Here is a 22407-nt window from a genome sequence, read left to right as displayed (position 1 = left end):
TTGATGACTCTGTAGTGTTGTATGCAACACTGTTATCGTAAAAAAAAGGCTTATTGTGCTTCAGTGACCTGAAGACATGGAGGAAAACAATACTTTTTTATATAATATTTCCCTCAGAGCGAGTTTCCTCATCTCTACAGTGTCAGGTAGTTTCTCAGCTCCCCGGGACATAATTGATGGGTCGATGCCATAGATTGGCCAGCGAGTGCACTCACCAGATTCTGAAGGGCTAAGACAGTCAATGATTGGACAGTGAGGATCTAAGGAAGTAGAAACTGTGGGCCTCAAGTACTGGGGTTGTGGACACTCTCTGTGGAAAGATGAGGGGTGTCTGCCTGTGGTATCATTTACATAACATCTGACAACAAGCATTTATACAGATACTTCTGTTCATGACAGCCTTCAAACTGTGAGCTTGAAACTATAATGACATGTACAGTTCTTGTTTGCAAGTTGGTTATACAGCCAATGTATATTTAGGTGTAGTGCCCCCCCCCCCCCTCTCTCTCTCAGGAATATTCCATTCAGCCTAACATGAAACTCTGTGGTGTAAGTGTCTTTTACTGTAGGTCGGGCCTTGGAGGGCTACACTGGCTGATAAAGAGAAAAGTCAAGAACTACCCCTGACACTCCTCCTCACTATGAGTCACTATGTGTGACCTGGACCAACATTAGCCAAAACATCATCCTGGACCTGCAGGGTGAACAATGATGAGGCTAGAACTTCATAGAGATTACAAAAACATAAACTCTATGGGACCAAGGGTGGTGGAGACCCATCATGCAGTGTGTGTGTGGCGGGGGGGGGGGGGGGGCTCTCAATTCCCAGAGTAAGCAGGTCTTATTGGCTTTACCCCAGGAGAAACCCCTGCAGCTAATGCTAGTTTTAACCTCTCCCTGTACAGTACGTCACGCTAGCCAGCCCACCTCCCCTTCATCATCTTTCACACTACACCACAGCTACAGTATGTAGAGTAGATGCTTGTCACTGCATGGCCACACTAGAGTGGACAAAAGGACCTGATGAGATACAATAAGACATTCAAACACACATTTAAGAACAAATACTGTAGCTCATGTATTTGCTCACAGTGAAGCATTATTAGTATTATCATTAGTGTCTCATGTCTTGTATGTTATGTATTTCTTTGTGTAAAGAGTATGCTTTACAATATTGGACTCTATCTGTTTCCAGGAGGTATGAGGCCCAACACATCACTATTGAAGCTCATAGAAGACAGAGAAAGACCGTTCTCAGATCTGAGAGCAGTGTATCAGGCACTGTATCATCATCTGCAGAGCTTGCTCCCTGGCTGGCAGGGGAGGTGAGGGAGAGGTGGGGGACGGACAGGTGACGGCAGAGCACTTCTTCACCACTGACAGATGACAGCTCTTTCAGCAGGTCCCTCCTCTCACTACATCTTCTCTGCGTTGCAAGAGTTTCACATTTAGACAGGAAAGGAGCACAAACAATTGGGTTCAATTTATTTGAATGTTTTGTCATAATGCAGGTTGTCATAAACATGGCTAAGAGCTTGACATTAGTCCATGAGAACATAGGACACGTCATGGCCATGTATTGCCTGTCGCGCATACAGCATAAGCACACAAATAACAAAAAAACTGCTTATACCTATAAAACTGAACATTCAAACTGAGTCTAAATGCAAGAAAAGAGAAAATTTAGCTCCTGTTCCTACACATATGACCCACAGTCACCCATGTTATGTTCCTGCAGGCCCCCTTGTGTGTGGGAACCCTTGTCTTATGCATTACATCACAGCCCAGAGAATGGAGAGCCAGTCTAAAAACAGCATCGGTGGCGGAGAATCGACACACTAGTGTAGGAGTGCTCTCTCCCTCTCTTTCTCTTTCTACGTTACAGCTCAGCACTCAACCAACGTGGCCCACTAACTAGAATTACATAACATGCCTGTGGAATGAAATTGCATTTCCTCATACTGCATATGCTCAATACTGGGGAGGGGGGCTGCATAAATTGAAGGCATGGATATGAGTACCGTTAGATATAATGGGTCTTATAATTCAATGTCAATGATATATGGACTATTATCATAACAGCTAAAATCATCTTCACTAGTCATAAGACAGGCTTAGTTCTCTAGGATTTGAAGGTGCTAAATGCAAAGTACTGATGTTCAAAAATCAGACTATCCTATCCGCAGTGATTATGGAGATTTCAGGGATATGGATTTGTTTGAGGTTAGCTCAATACCAAGATGCACAGAGCACACAGAAGCCAATATCGGTGTCTGAATAAGTGCTTCATCCCTTCTTTATGGGAAAACTGAGGCTACAGTATCTCATTACCCCATTGGATATGTCAGTCCAATGTTTGCCATAAATCTGTTGCTGTGGCACATCATTGTCATGCAATCGTTTCTCACATGACAGAGAATTGGGTAACAATGGTAAGAGTGAATTAATAATGAGGGAATCTCATTCTAGGGGCACAAATAACTTCTTTGTATGGGCCAGAGCTATACTGCTGCTTCTCCATACAATCAGTCATCAGATTCCATCAGTGGTCCGTTACATTGGCCAAGACCTTCACATGACGAACTGAATGCCAACACATCTCTGCCATGGTCACAAGGCAAGCACAGCATGCTAACGCATTAGCAAATTAGGTCAAGTCAAAATGTAAAACAATTTCTCCATATCCAAATGTCCAACTTCCCACAAGAAGTCAAAAGCATGTCAGAGAAAAAACTTAAAAAGAAAATAACCAGCCAAAAGGCAAACAGTGCTAGCTAGTGAGTCATCAGGAATGTAGAGCTTCTTTAGCCTTGGAGTCAACTGGCTGGGGTGAACCAGAGGGAGGGAGGGATGCTTCTGTTGTTTCGATCTGGGATCCCCAGCGGTCCCCCCTGTCTTGAGACCCTGTCAGCTACAAATCAGCCCCGGCATTGTTGCCAAAACCATTACATGTGTATGCAACAAGATAACTTCCTTGCCTGTTGATGATACACCAATACCCTAATCACACTACAAACCAAGCTGAGCTGAGCTGTACTGTGCTTGCCTGGTTCCTCATTCCATCATAGTTGCTATAACAGTACAGGAAAGCACTATGTGAAAAGAAAATATCAGTCAGCACAGTAGAGTTTGGGTTGGCCATATAGCCTAGTGTGCAAAGCCCCTAAGGACCCTATTCAATAAAAACCATAAACTAGGTTGCCAGAGGCAAGTCAGAAATCTTCCTATGCAGCAAGAAATGATGTTTGTACTAGAACTATATGGTTAAGTTTCTCTTTATTTCACACTGTAAACATTATATTACTTAGTGTATGAATCTAAATGTGCATTTGTTGAGTATATGAATGCAAATCTCCTTACTGAGAGGTTAACACAATCACATTACAATAAACAGTGATAATATAATCATCATTTTCACACTGAAGCATATCCAAAAAGCAGACACTTATTTCCAGCACAGCCCAAATAAAATTCTACTGTCAACTCCTTAGATCAAACAAGAGAGAGAGCTCAACATTTCAGTATCTAGAGCGAGAACATCAGAAAGCTAACAAGCTGCCAACTGTAGGTCATCTGCTGATTACCAAATATCTCTCTCACATATTTGCACGCTGTCATCAAAACCAGAACCACCAGCCTAGTGTATCAGTATCATTTAAGGAGAATTGATTCATGTTGTGTTGATTCAAGTGATTTCATGTTTAGAAGACCATTGACTTTGATCTGTATGGGGACTTTTGTGGGGTATGTCACATACTATTATCATTCCTATCAAGATTAAAAAGTAGTTTGTACTCATGGCAATAAGATCTCTCCCAGCGATGCTCACTTTACACTTCACAGTAAGGGTCACAACACACTTAGAAAGATGCTACAGGATTGTGTCACTAATTTTGGCTTGTATTGACTGTATTGTTCATGACATAATGTTAATCGATCTCATTATCTCATTACACCACACAGTCAGTTTAAGGCCTAAATATGCTTTTGCTGATGGGAGTGGGGAGGTGTGCCTCTCTCTGGCTAATCAGGTAACAGCAAAAGCGCCCTTTTGACTTAAGTACTCTCGGGGCATTTAAGGTCTCCGAGGCGGCGCAGATGACACACTGCCAGCCAGCCTGGAGAAGCATGTGCACCAGGTGGGACGCAAGTGACTACAGTATAATGGGTTGAATAACATGCTCTGCATGGTGTGTACCGGGTCCAAAGAGAGTCTGCAGCCTACCCACACACACACACACACACACACACACACACACACACACACACACACACACACACACACACACACACACACCGTTTCGTTATTCACTGTGGATAGTAAAATACCTGTCTTGCAATGTAATAATGCACATTTGGACAAGTGCAAAGCAAAACAAAGTTAGTGTCAATCAAAATGGTACTGAACAGCATGCAATTAGTATGCATTTCTCGCCGTTCAGGAATCACATTTTTTGAGTGAAAAGGGCACCAGGGTCCAACATTTCACTTCTCAAACAATGTGCATTGCTACAGTAAGCATTCTGACTCCAGCACACTCAAGGCAGGCAACGTAAACCACAGCACAGTATGGCTTTCTTCATCATGGATTCAATATGGCACGCAAACAAGCATGAATATTTCATCAGGCTTTGAGAGGGAACCAACATGCTCATCAACCTGGAGCTGCTCATGTCACGTGTATTGTCACAGATGGAGGGAAAAAGCTCTATTGTAGATGGAGAGAGCGAGAGAGAGGGAGAGTGGAGTCTTTACAAGCATCTCTGACTCAGACTTTGTGAGTGCTCATAAGACCTCAGTCAAACTGGCCAGTGGGAGTGTTGCAATGCTCAAGGTTTTATGTGAATGGTGGTAAAGTACAAAACGTACACCTGCGCTGGGATCTCTCCCTGCTTCCTGACAAACTACGGCCCCCTCTTTCAAACAGCTTCTAGCAAGCCAAAACAAATATATGTATAGAAACAGAAGTCAAAATAGTTGCAGTTATCAAGACAAACAATTGCTTAATCTGTGAACATAGATAAAAAGAGGAAGATGACAGATATTTGGTCAAATGGACCATTGCTTTAAAACAACCCTGGGTGATCCTGTGTTCTACAGTTAATTGTGGGCAGCTGGATAAGAGAGGCTTCTCCTGTATTGGATCCAGATGCAGCAGCCGCCCCTTCTTTCTACCATTGTTTGGCTGCTGATTAATAAGGGTGTTTCGGACCCCACAGCACTCAACCAGGGTCATTATCTCTCTGATTGTAGCTGCAGAGAGCTTTCCGACAAGTTCTTGTGTGACATCTCAATAGAGGCACTGCTCCTTAACAGAAATTAAGCCTCTGGACCATTCAAGAGGTCCATATGAGGCCAACTGCTGCAGACAGGATGGAGAGGGGAGTATCAATGACAACAGTTCAAAATTATCAGTCAGGTAATTCCCCTTTAAGGGGAACAGTGAGGCAAAGACACAAGGGGAAAAGAACCACCGGCCATCGCACACACACTCACACGCAAACGCACGCACACACACACACACACACACACACACACACACACACACACACACACACACACACACACACACACACACACACACACACACACACACACACAGACACACAGACACACTCTGCGAGCAGTAAAATGTACAGAAACCAGCACTGGAGCACACACAGACAGAGCTTCTTCCATCCTGCTTTTGCTGCATCCCTCTCTCACTCTCTCACTCCTTCTCTCTCATTCTGTCGCTCTCAATTGCACTGCTGTTCTTACCTTAGTTGTGACAATGCAAAGGCAATCCATTCTGGGCAGAAAAAGCTCAACCTATGCTTGAATTCATCACCACCACCACAACATAGTGAGATGGAAAGGGTGAGGGGGGAGGAGAAGAAAAATAAATGAAGAGGGGGTGGGGGAGAAGAGTAAAGCCGCCACGGGAGAGAAGGCACACAGACAGCTGCTACTGGATGTGGGCCCCCTCTGAGAAACTTGAGACCTCCTCCACAATGCTGAAGGCAATCATGATTCCTAACGCAATCTTCAAGTCCAGCACACGTCATCCGCCGCACAAACGGTTCTGCTGGGCAGCGAGCCACCGGCTTGGCCCCCTCCAATCTGAGAGCATTCCTCCTCTCCTCTCCTCTCCTCCTCTCTCCTCTCCAGCTGACGACTGAGCGACTGTGTGGAACGGGAAGAGAGCGGAGGAGCTGTGGTGATGCTCGACTGAGACAGAGCAGCGGCTGAGCAGAAAGAATTAGTTTCCCCTGCTCTGTCTCACTATCAACTATGTACAGCCTGACTAACTGACTGACTAAATGTAAGTGCTGCTTAAAGGTGGCTCTGACTCCCTTCAGTATATCTCATCTATGTGAAATGTAACATTTGATTTTATGCCCAAGCCTTTGTTTCTATATTTAACCAACATCATTAAATTGTTCTAGAACTGCTGTGGAGAGCAAAATTGAGAACTGTGTAAAAACCACAGAGACAAGCAGCTCATCTCAGCCAATCCCAACTCCCTCTCTGAAAACACACACACACGCACACGCACACGCACACGCACACGCACACGCACACACACACACCACACACCACACACACAGCAGCTTTTTAGGTGAGTCAAGAGGAGGTGTAAATCAGCTGTCTTTCCACTCATTCATCTACTCCCCGATAAATAAATACCAGCTCTATTGCAGCTGGAAGACAGGGAAGGCAGCTTAACCAAATCCACCTTTCCACAAGCACACACACACATGCACACACACGCACACACTGTGCGGATGCACAGACTACGGGACTAAGGGTGACAAGGACATTGCATTGCCCAAAACCAAGGTCACATCCACATCAGAGCCAATCAATACAGAGTCAGAGGTCAGACAGCCATGGACAGACACAGCCCCAGTGAGCAGGCAGGTCAGACTCAGGGTCACAACACACATACTGTAGGCTCATAGAGGTTCACCGCATTTCTTAGCTGACACGCAGCTACAGTACAGCTACAGTACAGATCTCAGAGCTGGGTGCAGACAACACGCAAACAAGACCCTGATATTCGGTTATGAAACTCCTATTTCCAACAAGCCATGAGTAAAAGACCTATACTATACCGTAAAATGCTTAAGTAGTCATCATTTTAACAAAAAAATATATTTACGAGCAAAACAGTCACCATGAGAATCTAATATATTTTATGAACTGTACAACATCACCATCACCATGACATAAATGTAGGGCTTTGTGCCAAAATAAGGATATAGGAGAGTAAGTAAAAGTATGCTTCTGAATTGCTTTATTAAGATATAAGGCCAAATGAACTTGGCTAATACACTGAAATGAAGACACACAAGCTTTAAGATAGTATAAGCTTTTGCAAACCCACAGCACTACAGTAGGACTGTTGCTCAGTGCCAGACACATGACACTATTGGAAAAGAGAGTGGAGGAACCACTTATAATTGTTCAATTCTTCCATTCCACCAAACAAGAGTCTCTAGTTCTCCCTTTCTCTCAGGCTGAGTATGAAAAATCAATACTTTCTCATGGTCAGAGCTTAATAAGCAGCCCAATAAGACTGCTAGGCTCGAGAGAGGGTTATACAGTAACATCCACCTAGGCGGGACGGCGTACACTAACATATTAATAGCATCTCTCTTTAACCACAGCTTTCTTGTTTATAACGCATTCCCCTTGACCTCCCAGGTACCCTACCTGCTGCTGCCTGTGAAACGACCGGTTGTCTGGCTGAAGTTCCTCACAAAAAAGTACTTTGATTACCGCTTTCATTTGTGGACATACAGTAGTAGCAGTGCCCCTCCACTGGAACACTCACTGGCTTCTAGGCACACACACACACACACACACACACACACACACACACACACACACACACACACACACACACACACAGTCCGGAGGGGAAGATAATCTTTTCAGCAGATGGGACTCAAGCAGCTTCTCCTAATTCCATTATGGAGGGGGAATGCTTTAACTTCCTTTGGCGAGCTCTTGTTGGGTCACATAGGTGAGGTGTTGTAAATTCTGGTACAGGGTGTACTGATAGGATGGGTAAATTAAAGCACAGGACAGAGAAAGGTGATGTAGCCTGCATTGCCCTCTGACCTAACTTGGATGACCTTTAGCTGATAACCTCTGAAGTAAATACCACTATAGACCAAGCCCAGGGAATTCCAGGGGAATACACCTGATTCAGTCATTTAACTGATCATGGTCTTCACTTTAGACCACTATGAGTTAATGAGTTCGATTCAGTTTGTTTTGTTGCTGGTTTGGAACAAAAGCCTGCTCTCCTCTGTGCTTAGATTCATTGTAGGAAATTGTGGGATTATCAAATTAGATATCAAACAATTCAGTTAGGCAATGCACCTCGAGAGCATTGAACAAACTTCATTTAGAATTGTTACATACATTCTCTGAAAAAACAAAAACAAAAGAGATACAAGAATGGATTCAAACTATGGACTTTGTCGTGATCAAAATGACACTGTATCTCAAGTTGGTTCCTTTAGTCTACTATTGATACACACACAGGTCCCCCAGAAAGGCTGTTGTGTAACACAGGTAGATGATATAATCACGTTATTCTGGTCTCAGACCATGTCCCCTGCCCTTGTGCAGGCATAATCTCATTAACGCATCTGATCTTATTTTTGACCAGGCTATGGAACTGAAGCACTATATAGGCATCATATATGTGATTTGATCGTATGATTGTCATATCAAACACTCACAGTAAGGCAAGCTCAAATCAAATGCGTTAAATTATTATTATGAAGTTATCAACATTACTGACACCTTAGACACACATTATAAGCATGGTAACACTACTTATAGCCAAAGTGTTAAATACTTAATGATATGGTCATTAAGCATTGTACTGTAAGACTTATAATATAATTATAATATATAGTATAATATAATTGCCTCATAATCTTATAATAATCCTGGTAACACTCATTTGTATTTTTTTTTATAAATAGTTTATAATTAGTTGATAAATCATGTATAACCAGTTTATTATTCAATTATAAACCATTTACAAACAGTTATAACTCATTAGTTTAGATATGGTAGAAACTGAGACCCTCCACTTACTGTACTGATTAATTCATGGTATGGCAAGACCTCATTGGACAACAGTGATAGCGGACCAGTTTTCACTTCATTGCTTTACAATAGCAGCACCACAAAGTTTGCCCAAATATGACGATAGGACAGTGCAGATTCTCCAAGCTTCTTTGGGTACACAATTATAACAATTAAAATATTTTAAATTGATTAATTAACAACAACAATAATATTTCATGATAATTGTCTAATACTGTAATAATTGAAACATATTTCTCTATAGTCCAATGAGTGCCCGATGTTGTCCAATGGTAGTATAAAAGAGATATAATGGACAGGCAACGCTGTGCTAAGAATCATAGTCTGAAGCAATGATGGTCAAGGATGTAATGGCTGATACTGGAATACAATGTACGTTATCTGGTTACAGTTTAGCATGACTAGCATTTAAACTATTTATAGGGCAGTACTCTTATTTTGAAGAGAAATATAACTCCTATTTTGAAGGACTCTCAAAAAACGAAGTGGGTTTGAGAATTATGCACCAGCTCTCTTCCATTGCTGTCATTACTCAGTTATTCGGTCAAAACTATCAAATGATATATACAATTTACAAACAGTCGGTAGGCTGTGGCCAGCTGCTGCCTCGAAAAAGAAAAGAACAATGTAAATCACATAGTGCAAGCAACTTACTTCAAAGGTGATGCTACTAACTAGCTACACAAGCTAGCTAGCTATATGCTTGTTTTGATACTGTCATGACTGGCTAACATAAGAGCCACCAGTGTGGCTTTGTCAAGCTTGAAACAGCTTGTCGTTGAAACAGCTTGTCGTTTAAACACCGATAGTACACAGTTAGCTAGAAGGACATGTTAGCTATATGCTGTGTGGGGCCACTGGTCTTGCTCACTAGCTAGCTACAAGGCAGCTAGGTAGTAGCTAGTTAGCCAGTATCACCTGTAGTAAGCCACTTATTAATAAGAAGATGCCAATGCGAATTTCACCTTTCAAACTCTTTATTTATTTATTTATTTATTTATTTTCACTCCGCAGCTGACTGGTAGTCTTGACGCAGGTTGTTATTGGGTTATGTGAATCTCTGTCATTACTTTAGTATAGACAAGCATGAATAAACAATTGTTGTGAATTATTTGTTTAGGACTTTTTGAATGATGCAATGTCGGATCACTTTACTTGATGTCCCCTATGAACATACATTACTGTTCATAATTGCTTATGAAAGGTGAGGCTACTTTTATTGGGAGTGCCTTATTTTAGATGTTATACTGTAGGTACACATTAATTATGCTCAGTTACAAATGTTTGTAACTTAATAATTACTGTTAGTAACTCATTAATAAATGGTTAAAGGTGTTACACTTTACATTAAGATGACATTTTATCAGTTAGAAATATTTGTAACCCATTGATAAATGTTGTTAAGTCATTAATAAATTATCAATGGTGTTATACTTTATATTAAGGAAGAAATGTTATCAGTTACAAATAATGGTAACTCATTAATAAATAGTCAGAGGTTTTAACCATAAGCACAGAGGATAGAAGAGTACTCACGTGACTTAATTATCAATTATCAATAATCTACTCATAGATTAACCCAAACCAGCTCTAGAGCACTAACCTCACATCGGTAAACACAGAACCGGTAAGTAGTGGACAGATATACAAATGAAATCTGGGAACGCACGGTGGACATGCTTAAATGAGGAACGTGTTGACAAGGACATCAGGATTTCAAGTATGGGCCATGGGGGCAAAATACATGGTGACAGCTGTACTGTACTTTGGGAGATATATTGTATGTAAAGATGTGTTGAATCGGTTTGGTCCCAGCCGAATCATCCCCACAATTCATGAAATTACTTTCCAAACTGTGGAAGCACTGTGCAACCATTGCAAATAATGTTGCATGATTTGACATAAAGGTTAGTTTCCGTGCATTTATAAAGCATTAATAACTGGCTCCTGATTGTAAGCACCAAGTGAATATCGAACAATCTAAACTAATTAGTTATAACTGTTTGTAAATGGTTTAATTGAATAATACACTAGTTATTAGTGTATTAACTGATTATAAACCATGTATAAACCTTTACAAAGGGGACCTTAATGTAAAGTGTTAATATAATCCTGGATCCTGAGTCTCATAATAATCTTGAGATATCATAAGCAACTTTGAGATAATTGGACAAATTGAAAGATAATAGAGAGAAATCTATTTATGAGTTTAATAAAAAAAAAAAACATTACAAGGGCTCATACGTGTTGCCTGTTACCAAACGCATCTGACTTGCAACGTCAGTAATACAGTTACAGTTGTCTGTCTGTAACATGCTTGTTTGCAGGCAAAAGTTGGGGGCTGAGTTGAGAGTGCTTCCCGGGAGTGAGAGTCTTTGTGAAGGCCTCAGTGCTGGCTATGTGGGCGAGGGTGGCAATTACTGCTAGTCTCACCGCCTTAACACACAGAAAGAGAGGGAGAGGGAGAGAGAGAGATGGGGTGATGAGGAGAGAGAAATTGTGGCAGGCATTGAGAAAGAGGAGAGAGGAGGGCAGAGAGGGTGGAGGATGAAGAAAAAAACGAGGGCGGGCATTGTAAAAGAGAGTGCAATCATTAGCACCGTATCTAATATAAAGGAATAGTCCTTTAGCCTGTTTCTCCACATTAGCATTTGACTCTCACCATTTGCTTGAGGGGTACAGAGGTACAGTACACGTACATGTGTACACACACGTGTGCGCCCACACACACACACACACACACACACACACACACACGTACAGTGGGGCCTTTAGAAAGTACTCACGTCAGAGGTCTTACTGCTCACTGCCTGCTCCTTCCCACTGGGCTCCAAGCTGCTGGGCTCCCTCAGCTGTGGACAAACACACGATACACTTGACTGATAGGTCTCACTTTACAATACATGGACCACCATTGTAACAACATTGGTAATACCCATGTGCATAAGGTGACTGCAGTGTTTGTGATTGTAACATAGTATTTTAAACAATCATCCACTGAAACATTGTGAGAACAAAGGAAAACACTATTTTAGAGGCCATGTATTTGCTTTGACTTGAGTCTCCAGAACAACATAAACCATAATTATCATTATATTGAATCAGTGGTACTGTTAGAAAACACTCTTCCCCCATACAACCATGCTATAAACAGAGCAGCCGTTTTACTTTTAGTTTTGGTAGGCCTGCAATCTGTACCCCGTGCACTGTAAGCTTGTCCAAGTCTATCAAAAATAAATACCTAAACCTGGTGCGCATGCACACGCACGCGCACGCGCACGCGCGCACACACACACACACACACACACACACACACACACACACACACACACACACACACACACACACACACACAGGGATTGAGTGGCACATACAGGGATAAGTCTGTTTCTAGTTAACCCACCCTCCAACCACTTCCCATCCCTTTACTCACCATCTATTCTCTGTCACTCTTTTTTTTTGTCACTGCATTATTTATTTATTTTCAAGTAAACAACATTATTTTTTCTGTTAAATGTAATTCATTCGATCAAATAAAAAGACTGCTCTGCTCTCGTATAAATGACCTCCGGCTGATATGAAGTGCCACGACAACAAACATAATTTAAAAAAAATATATATATATACTGTACCAGATTGCATGCTGGGACACTGTAAACACTCTCTGTCGCACAAAACTAAATTTGCTAAGCCTTCAATCTATTCAGCACTGCTTAAAACACTCAGCTTGTGTTTCATAACACTGAAAAAAACAGCACATAGCCTACTGCCACCGACATCAAATCATTGTCGGGAGATTTCAGCCCCAAATGAGCAGATGGAGTGAAGATGTGGGACATGCATTGGTTTAGAAGGCCTCTGTGCCCAGCCTGGTTCTTCACAGACGTAACTATGGTGTTATGTAAGACAACACAATGCATATAGTATTGGCCAGGACACGGAAAGCTTGAGGAAGCTACAACCTGGTGTGTGTGTGGTCTACTGTATCTAGAGGCCATGTTAGAGTTGTGGTGAAGGAGCAGCTTTTAACCCACATGACAGCAGTACAGGTGCCCCCATCTGAGGGTTCAAAGTCTCTTGATAATCCCTTCACTCATCCCATGCTGGTTGGACTGACAGTATTCATCAACCTCTGTAAAACATGGGCTATTTTTGGAGAGGAATATGCAATATATTTGATTTAGTGTAAACATTTAGATTAAAAAACACATTTGCTTGTCATTTTGAACTACCCTAAAAAATGTAGCTGTGAAAATATATGTGAAGAACTAGGAATGTTTGATTGTGGAGAAATAGGATTACTATAGGATTACTGAGCTTGCTGGTCAGATGCCAAGTACAAAACACACATACTGTACACACACGCAGGCACACACACAAACATATGCACACACACACACATAAGATCTAGTTCTACAGCAAGCAAGAGTAACCACATGAAAATACAACAGAGAAAATAAATAAAAGAAAAACTGTCTGTTCATGAGAAAGATTCACTGTTTATTAACGTTGGTCTTTTTCATTTGGGACATTTAAAGAAAATAGCAAAGGGGAGAGTAGAAAATATCATATTGAGAGAAATAATCATATCCTTTGACTGGTCCTTTCCCTTTGTACTGTAGGAGATTTTTCTCAAAGAGCTAGCTTCCCCCCTAGTGGATGAATATAAAATCTAAACCCAAAACTGAATCACATTAATACTTTTTGGACCTGCCATTCTCTAACTAGACATCAAGTCTTCAAAGGAGCAACATTACATTCACATTCAATAATTTGTTGAATAATTTCATTACCACCTATTTAATCAAGTGTACTTAAAAATCATCTGAACATGAATGAATAACATGGTGAAATTATGATTTTAGAGCAATGTTCTTTACTCCTAGTCCTGGAGGACCACAGTGCAGGCTTTTGTCACAGTGTAGGGCTATACTCAACTAATTCATGGGCTGGGTCAAAAGCTCTCACACGCAGCCCTCCATACTACAGTCCCTTTTGGACAAGAGGTTTTAATGACACTGTTATAGGAAGATTATGATGTTCTGTAACTGCACACGACTGTCACAACAACTAATTTCAAGGCCATGTTGTATTTGAACTGTGGAAAACCCTGCCATAGGGAATATAGTGAGCCAATAGAAACTGGTTAGTGAGTCTGCCAGTGTCAAGCGGTCACAGAAGTTCTACAATATGTTGAGCACCCCAAAATATGATTAGCACCCCTTTAGGGCTTGGACTTGCTTTACAGTGTTAGCTCAATTGACAGTATCATGTCCAAATAATCAGAAAGTCAGCTTTGAAATGACCCCTTAGGCATTTTAGAGAAACCAACATTGTATGAACGTATATAAAAGGATGTTGATTCACTGTCTTGTGCCAACCTTAGAGAGACGATGGAAAATAACTGTGGGACAACGTTTCACAGTAGAATGTGGTAACATCATCATACCATGTTGGTTTTTGGTTGTTTGTTGGTCATCATCCACATTTTTTTCCCTATTATTGAAAATAATAGTTTTTCTGAAAATCAGCATTTGACGGTCATCACACCTAGTGACAAGGTTGCATGTGGACTGTAAAGGAAATTTTTCTAAATGTCATTATTTGACAGTCATGATCCAACATTGTAACAAGGTTGCCCATTGATTCCAAAAGGAAGTGAAAAATAACATTTCATTATATTAATAGAACTTCAATGATTTACTTAACATAAGATACTTTCTCCATGCACTACGACTGAATAATGACACCGTTTGGGATTCAAACCTGCAACATTTTGGTTTGTAGTACATTGTTCTGTCCACAATGCCACTAGTCCACTGCTGCAACATAACAGTTGACTTTGGGGTTCAGATTGTAGAGCAGAGAAATTAGAAACTTGGGGGAAATACTTTCCTTGGGGTTGTAAAGACACTCTGTAACATAAATTGTAAGAAGAACAGGTTTTCGTGTTGTAATAGCCTTTTCAGCATGGTCGGAGCTTCATCCTCTATTACTACTTTTACGACTATCTCTTGAAAGAAATCTTCATTATTTTGTATGTTTTCATTCTAGTTATTTTTTTAACCTTATGTGCACGGAGTGTCTAGTATTGTTACATTATCCCATTATTGACATAAGCTACTGTTTGTATCATGTCTGAACATTTGTGAGCCTAATGGAGGTGTACTATCTATCTTTCTCTGTATGTCCAGTAATACAACAGAAGTATACCCCACCAACATTAGACAACTATGCAGAACTCACTGAAGCTGTTGAAATATATCATTAGAAGTCAATTAAATCAATGGTTAGAGTGTAGATTAACCGAAACACTAGATAGCATAAGCAGATGGTACAAAATGTAGTCATGAGGGTGTAATTTCAAATCTGCACTGACCTGGTGCCACACAAAGTATGGCAACACAATGTCTTACAAGATGTTATAAGTTTGAATCCCAAGTGAGGACACATCAAAAACTGAGTACAGTGAATTCAAATGTAAAATGTTATCCTGATTGTAAAATGCTAAATGTGATCCTGATTGTAAAAGATCCCATCATATCAATGACACAATTGCTCAGATAAGTGAAATACGGGGGGGGACAGATCAAAGTTTGTTTTAGGTTAGGAAGTTCACGTTACGTTACTATTAGGCTTTTAACATTGTATTTACATAAATAGGCAACATTTTAAAAACTATTATTTTCAACTGTGAGATGGTCTGATGTTAAGAAAACATTCATTTTCAACCCATGTGCAATCATGTAGCATTTTGATGTTAAACTTTCAAAAACAATTCTCTCACAACCGTTCTCTCGTACAACATCAGTTTGATTTGACTGTTGCGCAACTTTGACACAATACATAATGTGCATGAGAGGGAGAGAGTGAGCGCGTATTCAGGACAACAGGGTGCGAGTAGGCGTTCAAGACTCACCAGGTACAATAATGTAACAGCATTGAGTAAAACACAATGATCATTAAGGTAAATGATCTATGCTAGCACCATTACAGTTATTCATATAAGTCTCTGATTTGTCCTGGACGATAAAACGCTTTTTGGATTCCTCATTCTTGATTTTCAAAGCATTTTATTAAGTATTTATACCATCCTCACCAGTTCAGCTCCCCCCACTCATTCCCTTAGAATGTCACAGGCCTGGCATGCCTACATACATCATAGACCAGACCAACTGAAGGAGCACCTCTTTCCCAACATTAGCTTCCTTTCCCTCTCAAAGACCAATTAGCCGTGGCTTCACGTCCAGCACTCTGTGGCTGATCCAAGTCTCCTCTCCTTTTACTTCAGCCATGTGCATCTGAACACTTAGGGTGAACAATGGAAGGGAAGCTTGTGTTTGTGAGCAGACTCATTCTCTGTGTGAGAGAACGGGACGAGTAATGAAGAGATGTGCAGAGTCACTCAAGGATCCCAATACCGAAGGGGATCTGGGGACCAATTATCAGTTCTCAACTTACATTGTACCCAGCACCAATGGCTGGCAAAATACGAGGCACACACACACACACACACACACACACACACACACACACACACACACACACACACACACACACACACACACACACACACACACACACACACACACACACACACACACACACACACACACACACACACACACACACACACACACCATTTACAAGAGACTCTATTTATGTTTCTATGTTCTATGATACTAATTGGTTGAATTTATGGCCTGTATTTTTTCATTTTCTTCAGCCTGTTACATCAATAAATGTATACTAACTTATTGTCCTGCATAATGACATGGGCCCATCACCCATAAATCCCCCGACTCACCTCCTCGGCTGAGCAGGCATGTTGTAGCACAGCGGGTGGGGAGCCTGTCCTCTCCCACTTGTCCGCCATGTGGTTTACCTCCTCCAGCTTCTGCTCACAACTCTTGTGGGTGTTCAGCAGTGTCACCTCATAGAACTCCTGGATATCTGTGGACCACATGATATATAGTCATTATTTCATTCATTAAATTCCTTTGATATAATTTTCAAGGAAATACTTACAATAAACAGTCACATAACAAGCATTTTGCTAATTCAGATTTCTAAGTCAACACCCTGCGTTTCAGATGTACATGCAAATAGGGTCTTGGATTAAACCCAGGATTACTGCCTCAATGGCCATCAACTAAAATAAATGGGCCAATTGATTAAATTGAATTGCTGGCATCCACATTAAATAACAAAGCAGGGGAAAAGCAGCAAAGCAGCATTGCCACATTGCCAAAGTAACTTCTACTTCATGCTTGACAGGTAGACTATTCTCTTGAGGGAACGATGCAGTATAATTGCCTAACACACACATAACTGTGTCATATCAGGTACAAGAAAAAAACACATGAGCATTATCCTATTGTACACAACACTTACTTATACTTGACAATGTGAGTGCTAGCCAAGGGCTTTTTAAATAAGCTTGAAAAGAAGCCTTTATAATAATGAATACAGAACAAGATGATAGAGGGGGAAAAACTATAAAAGCCCCAAACCGGGAGAAAGAAATGTACAAACTACTCTCCTTCTTCCCTCTCCCTTCCAACTTTCCAACACAAGCTCATAAGTTTCTGACCTTAGTTGGGACACAAGTGGTCTGGCTAATGAATGCCTTTCATAACAAACACAAACACACACACACACACACACACACACACACACACACACACATACACATATACACACACACACACACACACACACACACACACACACACACACACACACACACAGTTAATCAACTGTTGAGATGCAAATAGTCAAATCAGCTTTAGATATGGCAATAGGCTATATGTAATGATTGTCAAAACAGGGCCATTAAAACTATCAACATATCGTACAAATGGGCATCTGCAAACCAGAGCTGCTCCATGAATGAAGAGTAACAGTAGCTGTCATATGGAGAGTGAGCAGCTAGCCTACACCATTGATTAGTCAATGAGTCAGCCGATTAAGATGGGCTAATGTACCAGAGCTCTACATTGAGACAGAGTTAAGTTCGTAGGTACTATAGTTTTTATTAAATGTATAAAATATCGCATTCACATGCCCATAGACGATGTATGGTGAAGAACAACATGCTAACTGTTTTGATGAATGTTAGTCGCTAATGCTTGGCATGGAGAACATAATTTTTCTGGTTGTCATTACTGTCCAAACTTCGAACCTGGCAGTGCGGCAGCCTCGGGCGATACGCTGATGCTTTGCAAAGTTTTCAGGTGAGGGCAGATGTTAGCTAGCTAGCGAACTCAATGCATAACATAAAAGAGAATTACATTGCCAAACAACAGGTCAACCTGGTTCCCAGCCTGGTATCCAAACATGTCAGCCACTGTCATATTTAGGAATAAGCCTAGTTCTTAAATGTTTTTGCTTTTTGAATAGGATTGTCTCGCAGGACAGTGATGGAATCACATTTTTTGTAATGTCCCAGCAGATCACCTTCCGTTGTAAAACCCTGGAGATTAATGACCAAAGACTACGTTTTGATTTATAGTGTATTTGATAACATTTCCATGTGTAAAATTGCTTGAAATTAACTCCTGTTTAGACATTTTCTGTGTTTAGTTCGACTGTTAAGCTATTACCTATGAAAAGTTCACTGTGGACTAATTGTACTGAGTAAAGTTTTCCTAAATCAAACATTTGTCAATAATCATCACTTCAACTGACAAGCAATACACTTTGCTAGCAATGCTGTAGAGCTAGCAATGGGAATTTCGAAAAACAAACAAGCATCTTTGTTAAAATACCAGCTAGATTAATACCCTCTCTGAAAAACTATTTTTTAAGGTTGGAATAGAGCAAGAAAAAGCAGCCTCATTAGCTTAATTCATGCTTGAGATGTGTGTGATGCATGGTTAGGTAAATAGTTAGGGTTTTAGGGTTGTCCCAAGGATACCATTTGGCATCTACCTGTTGCATAGCTGTTCTGTGTTTATACATTTCATAAATGATAACAAAGACCAAAGTTGATGTCGGGCAAAATGGAACGAATGTTCATGATGTCTTTGCTACTTTTTGTGTCAAAACAACAGTCGCCCTCTTGAGCATAAACCATAGTAAAAATATAAGGTATAAACCAAGTCAACATGAAAGGACATTTTGCAGAAGCATTTCCAGCTAACAGCTTCCGCCAAGATGTTCTAGTTCAATGGAGATCATGGAGCAAACTAAGATAAAGCCAATGCGTTTCCGGATCATTTATCTATAAATGCGCGGAATGTTAGTGCCAAAATTCTGTAAACAAATGAAAACAAATCCACAGACGTAATTTGATCCGCAGATGCAGATTCGACAGTTCGACAGATTCAAAATGTTGTTTTGAAATTGTTGGATACCTACATAAAGCAATGCTTCTATTCATAACTTTGGAAATATGTTTGCCACTGCTTTAGTTTTTACACATCATGACATTTGTTTGCAAATGTAAGAGCATTTATTAACAAACTTAAGCAATATTTACAAATCATTTTGCAATACAAATTAAGAGGTGTTTGTTTGTGGATAGTAAATTATATTTGTGCTTTGTGTTTTTTTGGTTACGGATCATGGTACACATTTGTGAGTTTATTTACAATAATATTAGCAGTAATCTATATCCATACATTTCAATCATGTGAAATACGTTCAACGTGAAATTGCGGTGCCCGAGGGAAAATTCATGACATGAACTGCGCTCTTTGCGTTGTGAGTGTGCTATGTCCATATAGCCTACTGCTGAATTGTGCAGAATCAACTGAGAAACATTATGACGCTATGGGAACACTGCCACATATACAACATAATGTTATCAAGTGTCCATGAAGACATGATTTGTGCTAAATAAGGTTTATCCATGGACATAATTAAACATTTCTCCGACCAGACAATAATTTCTCCAAAATTGAATTAAATGTTCCCAATTGAAACAACTCATAGACTACTCCTCACGTAATTCATCCAGACTGCCGTTATTGTTAATTCAGAATGAAAAATAATAATAATTACAAAAAGACAAATGAAATTAAAATATACACTTAACTTAAATATATAGCTCACAAATTGGGCAAGTGTGAGCTACTCACATCAAGCTCATCCATTGTAATTGCTCAAGATGTCCCCTGGTGGTTGTATTGCAGAGGTAAAATACCTCAAATTAAAATGTGTGGAAAAGGCCAGTTGACTGTCGCGGTACCTTCCGTGATACCATCGATCAACGATGAACCTTTTAAAGACTGACCTACTGTATATGCAGTAATAGTAACCTCTGCAGACGTCCTGCTTGGAAGGAAGACTAGCAAGTTGCACTTCAGTGGCAGAGACTTGAAATAGAACAGCTTTAGCACTGCTTAAAGACTGTAGGCTGGAATGCAGCCTGGCATGAAGCGTCCTCATTGGCACACTACCCTCAGATGTCAGAGCAATGGCTGCTTTTTCTTTGCACCCATTTTTTGCTAAATTTTTTACATAATCATTAAAGAATACATTCATATAATCCCATTACACATACAAAATCAACTCACTATTCAATATACTGAATAGGAAATGCTTACAGTATAATAAATACATGCACTTACAAGGCATGTGCATGTAATGTAGTGCAAAAACTTCCTCTTCTGAGTGCCACTAGTAGAGGATAAACATACAGTTGAAGAAGTCCCTCATACTTAAAGTGGCTATGCTCCTGTATGTATTTTAATGTGAATGCAGTGCTATACGAACGTAACCATATATGGGATAAGATGTTCCAGTTCATGTAGGCTATTGCTACTCTGTGTCTTTTACCATGAGTAGTGTTGATCTGGGACTGTGAAGCCACCCAAATATTTACATCTGCTAGTAAGCATAGACATCTGGACTTCACTAGCCAGGACTGCCCTGCTACAGGTCTAAGGAAGATGGGGCATAAACATGTATTATGAAATGCTTGGTTAGTAGGCAACCAAATGGCACAGCATAGTACAGCAAGAGTTTGTTTATGGACAACTATCCATATTAAAGAATAGACATCTCCAATCATCATTGAACAGGGTAAGTCACCCTACAAAATACCAGTTTAACAGAACTAACATGATGCATCATCAAAACGCCTGACAGAAAGTAACTAGGTTGTACAATAACATGAAGTGGACCTATGTAGTAGTCGTAGTAGAAGTACCATTGTTATTATAGCATATAAAAATATATTTTTTAAAGAATGGCTACTCTTTTTTTGTCTCCACAGAGAGAGAACCTGCATTTACATTTAAATGGAGGTTAATGACAACAAGCTATTTGTATTCACCACAAGGCGTTGGGAGCACAATGGTTCAGTCCGCAACCCATATAACCATTCAAATTCCAAACGTCATACTCTTCTAGAAATTTGAATATCCTGAAAACCTTTTTGCCAAGTTTGAAAGCCATACATTTTGTTATAAACCACTAGCACAAATGCTTTGATTTGGTCATTCACCCTTTAAAAGAGAATACAAACACAGGCGTAACTGAACCAAGGTAAATTTATGCAAATCCACCAAACTCCTTGAGTGGCTAGTATTGTGCTGGGTTAGGATACCCAGAATTTGTAAATCCCACAACATGTGCACATATGCAGGATTCTCTTCACAGACACTGTTACATGATTCAATATTCAAGAGACTTCCATGTTCTAGTTAGTAGTTCAGCAAGTTCATAACATTACACTGCACAAGGTGCAGTCAAACTTAACATGAAGTTGGTCAGATTCAGTACAAGATTTAGCACTTTGAGCAAAGTGTATAAAAAGCACTCCATACACAAAGTTAGCACACTTATAACATTATACCATGTTGTGCAATTTAATTTGTATTTGGTGAAAAACTAAACGGTAACAACTATGCAAGCATTGAAAAGATTAAAATGTATGATCATCCTATTTACTATTTACTGCTATCACCAAGTACAGCTTAGTAATAACATTGTAATTACCAAAATGCTAACTACACAGCATACCAGCCATTCAAATGAAAATGCTGACCCATATTCAAACAGCCAAAAAGTTAGATAGCAGAAGGCATCACAGGAGTATACTGTGGTAACTTACAGTGCAGTAAAACTTCCCTGGTCTCCACAGACATATTGTAGGATCCGTTGCTGGTCCTTTGAAGCAGTGCGCTGTAGGAGCACCAGATGCCCATGCAACCGAACAGCTAGCCCTAATCCTCCAACAGGCCGCCTGTTCTGTTCCCTTCAATACAGACAATGACCTTGCACCCCGGGCAGCCCTCCCTCCCATATACGACAGCTGATTTTTAATGCAGCCCAGCTCTGCGT

General features: G+C 40.3%; 1 protein-coding gene across 2 annotated transcripts in view; it reads right to left on the bottom strand.

Moving 5' to 3' along the window:
- Window positions 1–22407, bottom strand: part of dlg2 (discs, large homolog 2) — a 177261-nt gene that overhangs the window by 125324 nt on the left and 29530 nt on the right. For both annotated transcript variants that reach the window (XM_083665055.1, XM_083665051.1), the window contains exons 3-4: window positions 16922–17067; window positions 11901–11966 (exon numbers count right to left, since the gene is read on the bottom strand). In XM_083665055.1, the coding sequence (XP_083521181.1) occupies window positions 11901–11966; window positions 16922–17067 (212 nt within the window). The remainder of the gene's footprint in view (window positions 1–11900; window positions 11967–16921; window positions 17068–22407) is intronic.

The sequence above is a fragment of the Argentina silus genome, assembly GCF_951799395.1.
Source record: "Argentina silus genome assembly, chromosome: 2".
Taxonomy (NCBI): Eukaryota; Metazoa; Chordata; class Actinopteri; order Argentiniformes; family Argentinidae; genus Argentina; species Argentina silus.
Note: the sequence above shows the minus strand (reverse complement) of the source record. Positions and strands in the feature narration are given on the sequence as shown.